Source organism: Papio anubis, chromosome 11, assembly GCF_008728515.1.
Source record: "Papio anubis isolate 15944 chromosome 11, Panubis1.0, whole genome shotgun sequence".
NCBI classification, from domain to species: Eukaryota; Metazoa; Chordata; class Mammalia; order Primates; family Cercopithecidae; genus Papio; species Papio anubis.
The window spans coordinates 109,234,913-109,251,969 of NC_044986.1; the positions used below are offsets into that span (position 1 = coordinate 109,234,913).

Below are 17,057 nucleotides of genomic sequence, written 5' to 3' on the forward strand. Positions count from 1 at the left end.
CGGAGCCTGGCTCAGAAGCCACGTCTAGCGAGCTGTTCTCCTAATATGGGTAGGGTCGGGCGTGGAGCTGTCAGCTGAGCTGTGTGCGCCTGCGCGGGGTGCCGAGACAGGGCGTGTTCGCAGTTCAGTGCCGGTGTTTCGCGGGGCGAGGGCATCTCTCGCAGCCGGAGTGCGTCCTGCTGAAGCCTGTGGTTGCACGCCTACCCTCTTAGGGGCTACCTTCCTAGGTGAGTGTGTGCGGCGTGGCACTTGGGGTTGCTTCTCGCTGCGTCGCCGGAGCGGGGCTAGACCCTTCCCACTCCCCTGCCCTACCCCATCCCCTCCCCGCACCCGGACCAACCCCTGGGACGCCCACCCGCTCCAACCCTGGGGAAGCCTCAGAGTGGCAGCGAAGACCTCTTTCCTTTCCGTCCCTGCGCTTGCTGCCATCGCCCACGTGTTTTGTTGTTTGGTGCAGACCATGTCCAAGTCTCTGAAGAAGTTGGTGGAGGAGAGCCGGGAGAAGAACCAGCCAGAAGTGGACATGAGTGACCGGGGCATCTCCAACATGCTGGATGTCAACGGCCTCTGTGAGTTCTCGGGCAGGACCCTCCCGTGGATGAGCCGGAAGGCTTTCTAAGTTTGCCAGTTCACTGCTGCTCCTGCTGTGAGCGATTGTACTGGTTTAGACCCCAGCCCCTGCTTGTAAACATCACTTGTCAGGGGCTTCGCGCAGAGGGTTTGCAGTAGGATTTGTTCTGTTCCACCTGGAAAACGATCCTGAGAGTCCACGATGAGAATCACACAGACAGCTGTGCCTCATCGGTTGTCTCTGCTGTATGGCACTGAGGTGGATTTTCCACATAGTTTGCTTAATAGCCACTTTATTTTTAATTGAGAATTAATTTTGAGTCCTTCCTGTCTCCTAATAGTCTGTCCATGAACAAATGACACACAAAAGTTCCATGATTAATAAGCATTCTTGTGCCTGGAGCAGTTTAAGCATATCTTGAATCTTTACATTCTTCTGCGTATTTATTCTCCGAACTTGGTTCAGGCTTTTCTTACCTCCTCAGGCTGTGATGAAATCCTCCTAAATTGCCCTCTTGCCTTCAGTTTCACTGCCCCGTTTAATCAGTGGGTCACTTTCAGTGTTATTTTCCTGTAATCCCCGTCTGTGGTGTTACCCTCTCCCTTAAAATCAGTGATTGCAAATTCACGTGCCTCCAAGTGAGGGCGGTCATGGACTAGGTGATAGGTATCCCACCTGAAGGGGCCAGCTGCCGCACCTGCTACTCTGACACATGTCGCCATAGGAATGTTGGCCCAGTGTGCCAGATTATTAAAGGAGTCAAGATTCTATATTTTTATGTGAAATTTGCTAATTTTTAGATGTTGGCTAGTAATTTCAATATTTGAAAAACCTGTGATAAGTGAGATAAAGCACTTCCTCGGGCTGACGTGGCTTTGGTTTAAACCCTCTCCATACTTCTCCAGGTTGTCTGTTACCGACGGTAATGCTCCAGGTTTCTTGGCGTGATGTACAAGGCCTTTCTGAGTCTGAACACAACCTTACCCTTCCATGCAGTTGGCATTCCAGCCATTCTGAACCTATTGCTGTATCTGGACCAGAGCCTACTTGTTCAGACCTTTGTGCCTTTACGAATTCTGTTTTCCCTCCTTCTGAGTCTTTTGCACCTGAAATCCTTTTACTTCTAAGAGTCAGCTTAGACTATCACCACCTGTGTAAAATCTTCTCCGTGTGCACCAAGCTAACATAGCCACTCCCTCTCCTGTGAAGTTGGACATGTGCGTTGCTTTGTGACTTCTGTCACATAGGATTATATGGTTTTTTTTTTTTTTTAAATCTAGAAGTCTCTCTTCGCTGGGACTTTGGGAAGACAAAAACCGTGCAATATTCATGCTTGCATTTTTTTTTTTATAATAGTGCCTGGAGCACAGCAGATGCTCAAAAATAGTTGAGGAATGAAGAAAATGAAAGAATGATGGATTAGGCCTGTGAGTGTGAGATATCAGGTCCAGGATGTGACGAGAGAAGAAGGGAGCCTGAGAGGTGATGGATAGCCATTTAGGCATGGAGAGAACGGCAGAGTCGGTTTACTGTGAATCCATGGTTTTCACGGTTTGAAAACCTGCCTGCGACAGAGGTTGGAGTTGATACTGTTGATATGTCTTGGCAGAAGGAAAAGGGAGGAAACGTAGATTTGTGTTCCGTAGGCTTTATGAAAATACGTGCCATTAAACTGAGTTTGTGTACTAGTGAGCGTCTCAGCCTTGGTGTGTGTTGGTCTCTTGCATTCCGTAAGGGTCCTTGCTGTCAGCAACTGAGCAGATGCCTCTGGAGTTGGATATCTGAGTGTACCATTGCCTCTGCCTGGCTCTGCCATGACCATGGTCATTAGTGGGGGCACTGTTGATACAGAGGAGAAAGAGAAGGGGATAAGGAAGATGATGCCTTGTACAGCAGGACTCTTGGCCCCGCGGCTTTCCTCCCTCCAGCGCTCGTTCTCACTGGGTAGATGAGAGGCTGCTTTCAGCACAGGAACTTTATACCCTTCGGCTTTTGAAGAGGAGACTTTATGTAATATTTATAAATGGGGAGAATGGCTTAGCTATTTCGGTTCAGCTCTGTTATCTCTTTGAAGCTTTGGCTTTTATTAAGGAAGAAAAGATAGCCACTTGCTTCCTGAAATATATTTCCGGTGTAACACTGGGTGGTGAAAAGCGAGACCATTCTTAAATTTTCCTAAAGAAGTTGCTAACAAAGAATAATAGTACTTTTTGGGAAGTTGGGTGGAAGTGAATTTGGAGATTTCCAGATTCCACCTCCTCTGGCTTCTGTAGCATTGATCCAAGGCTGCTCTCTGCAAACTCCCTGACCTTGGGACTCCTTGGAGCCTAGGGGGTTCCAGGATGCTCTTCGGAGCCTCCACCAGGGCTGTTCTCAGCAGTGCACACACAGTGACACAGTGCTTAATATATACAAGTAGTAAAATACTTCACATGGCTCCATTAATTATAAGTGTAAGAATTTTTTTTTCCCCCCTGAAAACAGGGTCTCACTCTGTCACCCAGGCTGGAATGCAGTGGTGCAGTCACAGCTCACTGTGGCCTCAACCTCCCAGGCTCAAGCGATCCTCCCACCTTAGCCTCCTGAGTAGCTGGGACTATAGGTACACACCACCATGCCTGGCTAATGGTTTTATTTTTTATTTTTTTGTAGAGATGGGGTCTTGCTATGCTGCCCAGGCTGGCCTCAAGCTTGTGGGCTCAAGGAGTGCCCCCATTTTGGCCTCCTAAAGTGCTGGCATTACAGATGTGAGCTACCACACCCAACCTACATGTTTCTTTACTGATAAAAATCTTAGCTGTAACCAGGAAGTTTTATATATTAGTATCCAGTTTAAACACAAGGAACAGTTAACTTGCATGTACAGAGAATAGCTGTTTCTTGCATCTCAGGCTTTCTCTTCATTCTTACTTTGTTTAATTTCTCAAGAGGTAAGAGTTAAGCTTTGAAGATAAAGTAAGGTTTTGTACTACTAAGCGTATGAGATGCCCGTCTTTCTTCTTGGGAGAGTTGTATCTTCTAACGCAGCACTTCCTTAGAGATAGCAAATTACCTTTGAAACATGTTTTGAGGAGTTTAGGTACCAAGAGCTTTCTGATGGGGAAAACTTCTTAGGCTGGAGACAGATATCAGACAGGTTCTACATTTTCTAGTAGTCCAGCCAGATTCTAGAAATGCTCACTTCCTACCAGGAGAGGCAGAGGAGTACAGAGCATAGGAGGGGAACTTAGATTTGGATAGACGTGAGTTCCAATTCTGCTACTTAGTACTGTGTAACCTTAGAGAAGCTACTTAACCTCTCTGATCCTCAAGTTCCTTAACAAATAGTAACCTAAGTAACCACTTCATAAGACTGGCTTAATGGTTCATGTTAAATACAATAATGCACATTAAATGTTATTAACTAGTTAGTGTTAGATCCAATAATGTACATTAAATGTTAACTATTAATAGGAATATCCAGCTATGGGCCCTATGCCTCAGACATATCCAGTTTCAACATAGTCAATGGCCTGAACCAGGAATTTCGCTTTGTTAACTCGACTGGGTAAGGCATTTGTATCAGGTGTTGGAAGTTTTTGTGTGGCTTATTAGAACCTGTAGTGTTTGGTCCTTTTGCCTGAGGTTCTAAGTGATTTCGATGGCTCTTTATTTAAAATTTGTCCTAATTTATTTCTTTTCCATCATTTTGTTTTCACATGGCGTGTAATTTGCACACATATTCTCCTTAAAGCTTCCAAGAAGACCAGTGTGGGCAATAGAGTGAGACCCCATCTCTGCAAAACTTAAAACATGAGCTGAGGGTGATGTGCGAGTCTGCAGTCCCAGCTGTTAGGGAGGCTGCCGTGGGAGGATTGCTTGAGCCCAGGAGTTTGAGTTTGTAGTGAGCTATGATCGTGTTACTAGGCGACAGAACAAGACCTTGTCTCTTAAAAAAAAAAAAAAAAAAAAGCTTCCAAGCATAATCGTAATGCTGCTGATTTTTTTCTTTTTATTAAAGAGATTTCACTGCAGAAACTCTTTCCCAGGCAGCAGCTGTCTTCGTCTGGTTGATAAAGTTGATTTTGAAGAGCCCTGTAGTCAGCTTCCATTTGCATAGAGACAGAATCCCAGCTGTAGCCGGAGGAACTTTCTTTCATTTCTCGTATTTAAGTGTCTCCTGATTTTTTAATCTCTTCAAGTGTATTGCCCTCTCTGGGTGGTCACGCCTTTATCTTTTTTTTTTCCAAGTTAGACTAAAATATTTTTCAGATAAATCCTCGAAAAGAAAACAACCTGCTTTCAAGGGAGTGGTCTTTCTAAAGGAGCGGGCAAAATAATAAACAAATATGAGCATGGGTTATCTGGAAGAGCTATCTCAAAAGTCTTGCTCAACCTGGAACACATGCTATCCATGTAGACCTGCTTTGGGGGAAAGATAAAAGAGCCAGGGAGAACCTGTAATTTTAGCTATAATCCTTATTAAAATCTTTTTAAAAAATTTTTTATTTTTATTTTTTCGTTTTTGAGACAGAGTCTTGCTCTGTTGCCCAGGCTGGAGTGCAGTGGCGTGATCTCTGTTCACTGCAGCCTCTACCTCTTGGGTTCAAGTGATTCTCCTGCCTCAGCCTCCCGAGTAGCTGGGATTATAGGCATGCGCCACCACGCCTGGCTAATTTTTGTATTTTTAGTAGAGATGGGGTTTCACCATGTTGGCCAGGCTGGTCTCGAACTTCTGACCTCAGTGATCTGCCCACCTCGGCCTCCCAAAGTTCTGGGATTCCAGGCGTGAGCCACCGTGCCTGGCCTTAAAATCGTTTATGTTTTCACTCCTCTAGGTTGTGTATATGTGCCCACCTTTGTGTTTTTAAACACGCCGCATCTTGACCTGGGGAGCCCTTTTCCTTTTTCTCTCTCCAGTTAGCCCTTGCCCCCTTGTCAGTTAGTGTTTGTTGAAAGAAGGAAGGACTTATCTATTCACATGACTGCTTTTCCTGTCACCTCCTCCAGGAAGCCCCTCGAGTATACTCAGTTCTGACCCACCGTCCCATCCAACCTGGTTGAAGTGTCTCTCTACTTGGCGTAGTGCTTGGGAAAGATTTATTGAAGAAAGAATGTTACTGCTTTTAGTTAAGAGATTCAGGTTGGCTAAGGGAGAAAGCATAGCTCTGGAGAAAGAGCAGGTACTCTGTCTCCTTCCTGCAGGCTTCTCCCCAGTTTCCAGAGGGAAGCGGTTTCCAGCTCTCAGGAACAAGATGGAACTGACACCTTCTATTTGTGATTGTGTGATAGGGTTAAAACTGGACATGTTTCACTGAAACAAAGAGGAGTTGAAGCCCCTTTGGTGTGACTGAACCAGTAATGACATTTGACTGTTTGTCAGTCCTCTGACATTCCGGCTCTAGTGGCCACGGTGGCTTTTTTGCAAGCATCTTTTCTGTTTATTACTAGCTGTGTATCCTTGGGCAAGTTGCTTAACCTCTCTGTGCCTCAGGTACCTCATCTATAAAATGGGAGTAATAAGAGCACCTGATAGGGTCATTGTGAGTTAATATCTATAGGGGCCTAGTGTACCACCTGGTACCTGTTGGTCTTAATGCCTGCTATTATTAGTACACTCATGCATTACTTAATGATGGGGATACGTTATGAGAAATGCATAATAAGATTTTGTCATTGTGTGATCATCACTGAGTGTCCCTACACACACTCAGATGGAGTAGCCTACTACACATCTGGGCTAGATGGAGTAGCCTACTACACATCTGGGCTAGATGGTGTGCTTGTGACTAAGGCTTTAGCTTTTAGGCTACAAACCTGTACAGCATGTGATTGTACGGAATACCATAGGGAATTGTAACACAGTGGTGGGTATTTGTGTCTTTATAGAAAAGATACAGTAAGAATATAGTACATTATTGTCATCTCATGGGACCACTGTCATATTTGTGGTCCATTGTTTGTTTTTTTGAGACAAGGTCTCCCTCTGTTGCCCAGGCTGGACTACAGTGGCGTGATCTCACCTTATCGTAGCCTCGGCTTCCTGGGCTCAAGTGATCCTCCCATCTCAGCCTCCCAAGTAGCTTAGATTACAGGCACATGCCACCACTCTTGGCAAATTTTTGTAGAGGTGGAGTTTCGCCGTGTCTCCCAGGCTGGTCTTGAACTCCAGATCAAGCGATCTGCTTGCCCCAGCCTCCCTGGTGGTCCATTGTTGAGTGAAATATCGTTAAGCCGTACGTGACTATTTTAAAAACTGTTTTATCTGTGATGGTATAACAAATGAAAAACAGTGTCTCTTTATTTCTTGGAAATCTTGGTGATGGTACTTCTCAGTGGTCTTTGCCCACCTGTCCCATGGTCTCGTCGAACCTGCGCACCCACTGCCTCATTCCTCACCTGAGTCAGAATTCCCAGGAGAAGTTGGGTGGCTGGGCGCAGTGTGCTGGGGTCAGGAGGAACAGCCATGGCCACACGCTGGCGAGTTCAGAGCTGTGCATAGCCCAGGGGGTGGCTGGGGGAACAGCAGCAGGATTTTTGTTGGGATGTGCTTGTGGCCAAGTTTCTGTTGAAAATGGCAGACATGCTTTGAAAACTGATAATTTCTCCACTAATGATTAAAATACTCTGTCCTGTAGTAACTATTGATTTTTTTTTTTTTCTGATAGGCATTATGTAACCAGAGTTCATTTGGGAGTTTATATCGAATTTTTTTATTTCTATTTTTTTTTTTAATTTTTTGAGACACAGTCTCACTCCGTTGTCCAGGCTGGAGTGCAGTGGTGCAATCTTGGCTCACTGCAGCCACTGCCTCCCGGGTTCAAGCGATTCTGCTGTCTTGGCCTCCCGAGTAGTTGGGATTACAGGCGCCTGCCACCATGCTTGGCTAATTTTTGTATTTTTAGTAGAGATGAGGTTTTGCCATGTTGGCAAGGCTGGTCTCGAACTCCGGACCTCAGGTGATCTGCCCTCCTCGGCCTCCCAAATTGCTGGGATTACAGGCAATGCACCACTGTGCCTGGCCTTATATTGAATTTTAAAATTATCTAGTGATAAATTATTATTTGCTATGTTAAGATGACTCTGAGTTGTTTATTACGTGTGAAGTAGTTATATTTTCACCATAAGAAACCGTAACACTCACTGCTTTGCCATTATAACCAGTGTTACAATTGGTATGGATAATAATTGAAAACCATACCCTGTATTATTTGTTCATAAATTCACACGAACCTATTTGAAAGAAAACACGACCTATATACAGGAGATCCATTGTCAGAAAAAAGCCTAGAGGTGACTCTTTTTTTAAAAGTAGCATAAAGACCTCTTGCTTGTTTGGATAGCAAGTTTGTGCAGGTGGGTTAATTTTTTTATTTTTTAAACCAAAAGGTAATGTAAAAATGTGGCCCAGGGGCAGTTGGTCTAGATCAAGTGTGTGACCAGCAGGGGTCAGTGTTGAGCCTCTGCGTTTTGCTTCTGGGCTCCTTGGGAGGTTGGACACGGCGCGACTGATCTCCGAACGGACCTTTGCTGCCTCTACAGTTCCTTCCGCCTTCACTCGCCAGATTCTATCTTTGGGTAAAGAGATGGAATCTTAATGGCATTTCATCTGTGTAGCTCACAGTGAAGGAAATCTCACGTGTGTTACAGTCAACCAGAGCATCAGTTTCACAGCTGCCTTGCATATGGCCTCTGAGTAGAGAAGTGCTGATCAGAGTATGTTTCCAATCAAAGGAAATGGAATTTGCAGTGTCCCCTTTGAGCAGATTCCATCAGCATGTGATGCTTAATGATGTAAAACAGCATTCCAGGTTTGAGGTGCTAGCAAAGCCCAGGCCAATAATAGGATTAATAATACCTACTTGGTTAATTTCCCAGGGCTGCAAAACAAAATACCACAGCCTGGGTGATTTCGACAACAGAAATTTATTTCCCACAGGCCTAGAGGCTGGAAGTTCAAGATCACAGTGTCAGCAGGGCTGGCTGCTCCTGGGTCTTCTTGCAAGTGGCTGCCTTCTTGCTGTGTCCTCATGTGGCCTTCCCTCTGCATCCCTGGTGTCCCTCAGTCTGTTCAGTTTCCTCTTCTCATGAGGACAATAGTCAGATTAGGATAGGGGTCTACCTTAAGGACCTCATTTTAACCTAACCACCTCTTTAAAAGCCTCATCTCCAAATATAGTCACATGTTGAGGTATTGGGGGTTGGGGCTTCAGCATGTGAGTTTTGGGGAGACACAGTGCATTCCATAACATCTAGATTGGAGGTTCTCAAATGATACAGACCTGAGGACCTACTCTGTGGTAAGTGCTTCTCACACTCCTAACATCCCTCTTTGGTTCACCTGATTATTGTCAGCGTTTTATAAATGAGAAGGTAGAACGCTATTGAGGTTCTATAAAGTCCCCAGTGTCACTCAGGCAGTGGCTGAAACGGAGTTCACTTTTTTTTTTTTTTTTTCACTCTTGTTGCCCAGGCTGGAGTGCAGTGGCATGATCATGACTCACTACAGCCTCCCACTCCCAGATTCTAGCAATTCTCCTGTTCTCCCTCCCAAGTAGCTAGGATTACAGGCACCTGCCACAACACCTGGCTAATTTTTCGTATTTTTAGTAGAGACAGGGATGAGTTTCACCATGTTGGCCAGGCTGGTCTCGAACTCCTGGCCTTGGGTGATTCAACTGCCTTGGCCTCCCAAAGTGTTGGGATTACAGGCACAAGCTACTGTGCCCGGTTGGAGTTCACTCTTGAGTGTGTCCAAAAGCTTTGCTCTGTGATGCTGTGCTATGTTGTATCCTAGTCCTGAAAGAGTCACCAGGGCCAGGCTTGGGTGCCAAGGAGAGGTGACTTCTAGGGCCTGCCTTACCTTAAGGCATTCATTTCCAGAATTCTTTAAAACACTGTATTAGGCAAATAAAATGTGTCATTGGGCTAGCCCTGCCAGCTTGGAAACTTGGGTTTACCGGATGGCTGCAGAGCTTTAACTGTTGAAAAAAAGAAGCAACTTAATCTCCATCTGATCAATATTAGCAGAACCCTCCCCACTTTCTTTATGGTTTCCTAAAAAACTATTAATCTCAACGGAATGGAATGATCAGATGTGAGATCTTTTTATACCGTATATTAATTCATTTTCTTCTGTCTTCAAACCTAGAACATTACCTTAAAACACTGCAAAGTATGGTGCTGGAAAAGATTGTATTGGGGAAGTATTGGTTCATGTATCTAACAGAATAAACCTGAATTACATTAAATGGTAGTTTTAGTTATAGTATCGGTAGTTTTAGGTATAGTATCCATACCTCCTAAAGATCCTTTTTATTTCATCCATTTCTCTGCATATCCATTAATTATTCCTTTCGACTCTGTGTAGCTTATAATTTTAAGGGTGAGGCCAAATGAAGGTACACATCAGAACAAGCAATTACTTGCAAGGAGGTTTCGCCTCTTAGTTTTTCTCTACATAGTGTAGACCAGAAAATGGTAATGTGGTTTGCAATCTTGATATTTGAATGCTGGTCTGTGTAACTTGGTTTTCTTAACAGCTGTAAGTGAGGCTGGGCGCAGTGGCTCATGCCTGCTGCAATCCCAGCACTTTGGGAGGCCAACGTGGGTGGATCACCTGAGCGAAGTCAGGAGTTTGAGACCACCCTGGCCAACATGGTGAAACACCCTCTCTACTAATAATACAAGAATTAGCTGGCTGTGGTGGTGCACGCCTGTAATCCCAGCTGCTTAGGAGGCTGAGGCAGGAGAATCGCTTGAACCTGGGAGGTGGAGGCTTCATTGAGCTAAGATCATCACGCCATTGTACTCCAGCCTGGGCGACAAGAGTGAGAATCTTTCAAAATAAATAAATAATAGAACAGCTATAAATGCTTAAGTCTTTGGGCCGTGTCAAAGATACCTATGTAATTTATTATATGTTTGTATTCTGCAAAGTTGTGCACCCTTTGTTAGGATAAAAATAATAGATAATATGATTGAAATACCATGCCATCTATGCATGCAGTGTATCAATACACGCACACATTTACCATGTACCAGGCATTGTGCTAAGCCCTCTGTATAGATTAATCTTTCAAACCTCACAATTTATTGTCATTATATAGTGAATAGGTAAGGAAACAGATTTAGGGAGCATCATTAACTTGCTCAGAGTCATCCAGGCAATAAGTGGTAAAACCCAGATTTGAACCCATTCCAGCAGAAGCAGTGTTCTCAGCTTATCCTGTTTTGCCTTACTTGTTTCTGACAGTCTTATGCGCATACCCTGTGGAGGAGATGAAGATGAATGGCTAATCCAGCAAGCATGCTGAGTACCTGTGGCCACCTGGTCATGTTCTAGAAGCCATGGTAGCTGCCCTGTCTGGGCTAATGATTCTGTATCAATTTAGGGAATGCATTCAGGGTCACTACCTATGTTTATTCCATTTGAACCAGGGAAACAGGAACCTTCATCTTCCCAAAATACTTACACATAGTTTTAAAAAAATCTACTCCAAAACACTCTATTGAAATATTCACATCGATAAGTACATATATGATAGTACAAGTTGACAGATTTTCATAGCAAGAAACATTATCAGTAAGTTGGGAGCTCGTGCGCCTCCCAGTCACTCTCCCTTTAAGTCATGAGACTGCCAGCCTCCTGAGCTTATCCTGGTAGTTCCAATGGAAATACATAGTAACACTTAACTCCTCCTCCTAGTCCTCATCTTGACCTCCTCCCTTCCACTCAGAACCGTGCCTCTCACAGATATGGGTGATGATAGAGTTGAAATATCTCACAATCTCAGATGTGGTACCCGACACACAATTAACAATACTAATATGACTAATGCCAGTATTGCTAAAAACAATTGTCTTACGCATATGCTATCTTCATTCTCCCTCTTTAAAAAAAAAAAAAAAAAAAACTAGGCTATTTTTTTAAGAGCAGTTTTTGATTTATAGAGAACTAGAGCAGGAAGTACAGATCCACATCTCTCCTCCATCCCCCTTTCCTAGTTTCCCATATTAACATCTTGCGTTGGTGTGTTACGTTTGCTATGATTGCTGAACCAATATTGATGCAATATTATTAATAGTTTTTGAGACGGAGTCTCACTCTGTCACCCAGGCTGGAGTGCAATGGTGTGATCTCAGCTCACTGCAACCTCTGCCTCCCAAGTTCAAGGGATTCTCGTGCCTCAGCCTCTCGAGTAGCTGGGATTACAGGCACGCGCCATCACACTTGGCTGATTTTTTAAAATTTTTAGTAGAGACGGGGTTTCAGCATGTTAGCCAGGCTGTTGATGCATTATTATTAACTAAAGTTTAGAACCAACATCAGGATTCACTCTGTATAGTATAGTTTTATGGGTTTTGACAAATTAATGTTGTGTATTCACCATTATAGCATCGTATGGAACAGTTTCACTGCTCTAAAAACCCTCTCTGCTCTACCTTTTTGTCCCTTCTCCCTCATTATCTACCTCCAGAACCTCAGACAACCACTGAAATGTTACAGTTTGCCTTTGTCTCTATAATTTTACCCTTTCCAGAATGCCATACAGCTGGAATCGTACCATATATAGCCTCTACGGATTGGCTACTTTTGCTTCACAACATGCATTTAAGATTCCTCCATGTCTTTTTGTGGTTTGATAGCTCATTTCTTTTCGATGGAGTGAATAATATTCCATTGTCTGGATGTACCACAGTTTGCTTATCCATTCACCTATTGGATCATATTTTGGCAACTTCCAAATTTGGACAATTATGAATAAAGCTGGTGTAAACATTGTTGTACAGATTTTTGTATAGACAGAAGATTTCAACACATCTGGGTGAACACCTAGGAGTGTGATTACCGGATCATGTGATAAGACTGTGTTTAGCTTTATAAGAGACTGTCAAACTCTTCTCAAGTGGCTGTACCATTTTGCATTCTACCAATAAAGAATGAGATTTCCTGTTGTTCCACATCCTCACCAGCATTTGGTATTGTTGGTGTTTTGGATTTTAGCCATTCTAGTGGGTATGCAGTGGTATCTCATTGTTTCCATTCTGTTTAATTCCCTAATGACATGTGATGCTGAGCATCTTTTCATATGCTTGTTTGCCATATGTTTATCTTCTTTGGTGAGATGTCCATTCAGATTTTTTATGTACTTCTTAATTGGGTTGGTGTTCCTGAGTTTTAAGTGTCGTTTTTATATTTTGGATACCAGTTCTTTATCAGATATGTAGGTTGCAAATATTTTCTCCTTGTTTGCATTGGTTCTTCATTCCCTTAATGATATCTTTCACAGAGCAGAAATTTTTAATTATAATGAAGTCTCATTTAACAAGTTTTTCCTTCGTAGGTTGTGCCTTTGGTATTGTATCTCGGAAGTCATTGCCAAATCTCAGGTCAACTAGATTTTTCTCCTTTGTTATATCTAGAAATTTTTATAGCTTTGTGTTTTGTATTAGGTCTGTGATTCGAGTTCATTTTTGTGAAAGATGTTAGGTCTTTGTCTAGATTGATTTTGGTGTGTGTTGATGTCCATCTGTTTCAGCACCATTTGTTGAAAAGACTCCTTTTCTCACTGAATTGCCTTTGCACTTTTGCCAGACATTAGCTGATTATATTTGTGTGGGTCTATTTCTGGGCTTTCTATTTTAATCCAGTGACCTACTTGTCTATTGTTTCACCAGTACCACACTGTCTTGTTACTATAACCAATATTAAGTTTTGAAGTTGGGCAGTGTCATTGCTCCAACTGTATTTTCTTCAATACTGCATTAGCTGTTCTGCTTTTCCATGTAAATTTTAGGATCAGTTTGTTGATATCCATAAACTTGCTAGTATTTTGACTGGAACTGAGTGTAGATCGACTTGGGAAGAACTGACATTATAACAATGTTGAGTCTTCCTATTCATGAACATGGAATATCTCACTATTTATTTAGGTCTTTGATTTCTTCCATACTAGTTTTGAAGCTTTTCTCATATAGAGCTTGTACATATTTTGTTACCTATATATTTAAATATTTCATTTGTTTGGCGTTAATGTAAATGATGTGTTTTTAATGTAAAATTCTAATTTTTTTATATAGAAAAGCAATTGCCTTTGTATATTACCTTGTATCCTGCAAACTTGCTGTAGTTGTTTTTCAATTCTTCTTTGTTGATTCTTTGGGATTTTCTACGTAGACATCATATTATCTGTGGACAAAGACAGTTTTAATTCATCTTTCCCAGTCTGCATACATTTTGCTGTTTTTCCTTACCTTACTGCATTAGCAAGGACGTCCAATGTGATTGTGGCTAGAAGTGGTGAGGGGACATCCTCGCCTTGTTCCCAACCATAGTAGGAAAGCAACTAGTTCCTTAACATTAAGTATCATGTTAATTGTAGGATTTTTGTAGATATTTTTTACTAAGTTGAGAAAGTTTTCCTCTATTCCTAGTTTGCTAAGAGTTTTTATGGGTGTTGAATTTTGTCCAGTGGTTTTTCTGCTTCTATAGATATAATCATATGAATTTTCTTCTTTTGCCTGTTTGAAGTGATGGATTGCTTTTGTTTTTGAGTTTGAACCACCTTTGCATACTTGGAGTAAGTTCCACTTGGTCATTGTGTGTACTCTTAATACATTTTTGAATTTATTTGCCAATGCTTTGTTGAGGATTTTTGTATCTATGTCCATGAGGGACATTGGTCTGTAGTTTCTCCTTTTTGTAATGTCTTTGGCTTAATGCTGGCCTCATAGAATGAGTTAGAAATTGTTCTCTCTGCTTCTGTTTTCTGAAAGGTACTGTAGAGAATTGGTATAATTTCTTCCTTAAATGTTTGGTAGAATTCATGAGTAAACCGATCTGGGCGTGGTACTTTCTGTTTTAGAAGATTATTAATATTAATTTATGATTCAATTTCTTTAATAGACATAGGCCTACTAAAATGATCTATTTCTTCTTGTGTGAGTTTTGGTAGATTATGTCTTTCCAGCAATTGGTCCATTTTATCTAAGTTATAACATTTTTGGACATTGAGTTGTTCATAATGTTACTTTATTATCCCTTTAACATCCATGAAATCAGTAGTAATGGCCCTTCTTTCATTTCTGTTAGTAATTTGTTCTTTTTTTTTTTTTTTTTTGATTAGCCTCCCTAGAGGATTACCAGTTTTATTGATTTTTTTCCAAAAACCAGCTTTTGGACTCAGAGATTTTCTCTATTATTTCCCCTTTTAAGTATCACAGATTTCTGCCCTAATTTTTATTATTTTTTTTTCTGTTTACTTGTAGTTCATTCTCGTTTTTCTTGTTTTCTAGGGTAGAGGTTTAGATTATTGATTTTAGTAGGTTGGTGCAGAGGTAATTGCCGTTTTACCATTACTTTTGCACCAACCTAATAGAACTTTCTCGTTTTGTAATACATGCATTTAATGCTATAAGTTTCCTTTAGCATTGATTTTGCTGCAGTTCCCAAATTCTGATAAGTAGTATTTTCATTTTCATTTAATTAAAATAGTTTTAAAAATTTTTTGACATTTCTTTGACATGTTATTTAGACATATGTTGTTAATGTCCAGATGTTTTGGGATTTTGCAGCTATCTTTCTGTTTGATTTCTAGTTTAATTCCAATGTGGACTGAGAGCATATATTGTATAATTTCTATTCTCTTAAGTTTAAGGGGTGTTTTAATGCCCAGAATGTGGTCTATGTTGATGAATGTTCTGTGCAAGCTTCAGAAGAGTGTGTATTTTTCTGTTGGATGGAGTAGTCTATAGATGTCAGTTATATCCAGCTGATTGATGGTGGTGGTGTGTTTTTAACTCTGTCCTTACTGATTTTCTCCCTGCTGGATATGTCAGTTACTAATAGAATGGAGTGTTGAAGTCTCCAAGTATAATAGCAGATTCGTTTGTTTCTCTTTGCATTTCTGTAAGTTTTTGTCTTACCTATTTTGATGCTGTTGTTAGATACATACACAATAAGGATTACTGTATCTTTCTTGGAAAGTTTACCATTTAATCGTTATGTAATACCTTTTTTATTTCTGATAATTTTCTTTGCTTTGAAGTCAACTTTGTCTGAAATTAACATGACTACTCCAGCTTTTTTTGCTTACTATTTAGTGTCATATATCTTTCTCCATCCCTTTAGTTTTAATTTAGTTGTATCTACATTTTATATTTAAAGTGGATTTCTCATAGATAACATATAGTTAGATCCAATCTTGTTTTTTTTTCTAAAAAAAAATCCATCCTGACAATCTTTTAATTGATATGTTTGTTTAATAACATTTAATGCAATAATTGACATGACTTAGATTAATACCTGCATAATAAGTGTTTTCTATTCTTGTCCCCTGTTCTTTTTTTTTTTTTTTTTTTTTTGTCTTGCACTGTTTTTCTGCTTTCTGTGGCTTTAACTGAGCACTTCATATGATTTCATTTTCTCTTCTTATAACATATTCCATTTTCTCTGCTCTCAGGAAAATTTATATTTAAAAATTTAGTTTTTTAGAAGGAGGATAAAGCAAGGAATAAAAACTTCTTAATGATAGCCCTAGAGTTTGCAGTATACATTTACAATTAATCTTAACTCACTTTTAAATAACACTGTGCCACTTCAGAACCAGTGCAGGTAACTTAAAATCAAACATTTCCAGTTCCTTCCTGTTATCCTTTATAGAATTGCTATCATTCATTTCACTTATCTGTAAACTGTAATCAACCAACACATTGTTGCTGTTACTATTTTGAACAATCTGTGATCTGTTAGATTAAGAACAGTAAACCATTTTATATTACTTTTATTAATTTATTCTTTAACTCTTCCTTTCTTTATGTAGATCCTGTTTTCTGCTGTATCATTTTTATTCTCTGTGATGAGCTTGTTTTAACACATTTTATGTCTTCAGTTTTTACTTTGGTGAGAAAGTATTTTTTTTTTCTATCTAATTTTTCACCCTGAGAACCTGATGGGGCTCTTGGAGGTAAAACTCAGCAAAGTACAGGAGACCTCTTTAAGCCTGGGCCCCTAGGAGTTGTTTTTGGTTTATTTTCTATTTTTTATTTGTTGTTGTTGTTGTTTTTTAATCTCTCAAACTAGCCTGTCACTCAGTCTCTGGCAATTAGGCAGTTATCCTTGAAGCATCCCTACTGGTTGCTGGCTCCAGCAGGTATTTCTTTTCCTAGAATGCTGTGATTCTCTGTGTTTGCCTGTCTGTAGATTTCAGTATGGTGGATTGCCCTGTGACCTCAATTTTGTGATGTGTCTGTGGAAGAGTTGTTGGTTTTCTGTTTGCTCAGCTTTTTTCTCACTGTGAGCATGGTAGTGATAACTTCCGGACTCTCTATTTGCTAACCAGAAACCTGATACATCTCTAATCTGGTTTTAACTGTGGAAATACGGCTCCCTGCTTTTTAGAAGTTGAACTATATCTAGATTTTCAGCACATATAGCCATCTCCTATGATACCGTCTCTCCTTTAGCCCTCAGGTAGTCTTAGTTCTACAGGTACCTCTATCTTTT

General features: G+C 41.0%; 1 protein-coding gene across 1 annotated transcript in view; it reads left to right on the forward strand.

Moving 5' to 3' along the window:
- RSU1 (Ras suppressor protein 1) overlaps nt 1-17,057 on the forward strand; it is a 232,276-nt gene continuing 215,219 nt past the window's right edge. Inside the window, exons 1-2 of the mRNA XM_031652473.1 lie at nt 1-227; nt 458-569. Coding sequence (XP_031508333.1) covers nt 461-569 — 109 coding nt within the window. The 5' untranslated portion in view covers nt 1-227; nt 458-460. The remainder of the gene's footprint in view (nt 228-457; nt 570-17,057) is intronic.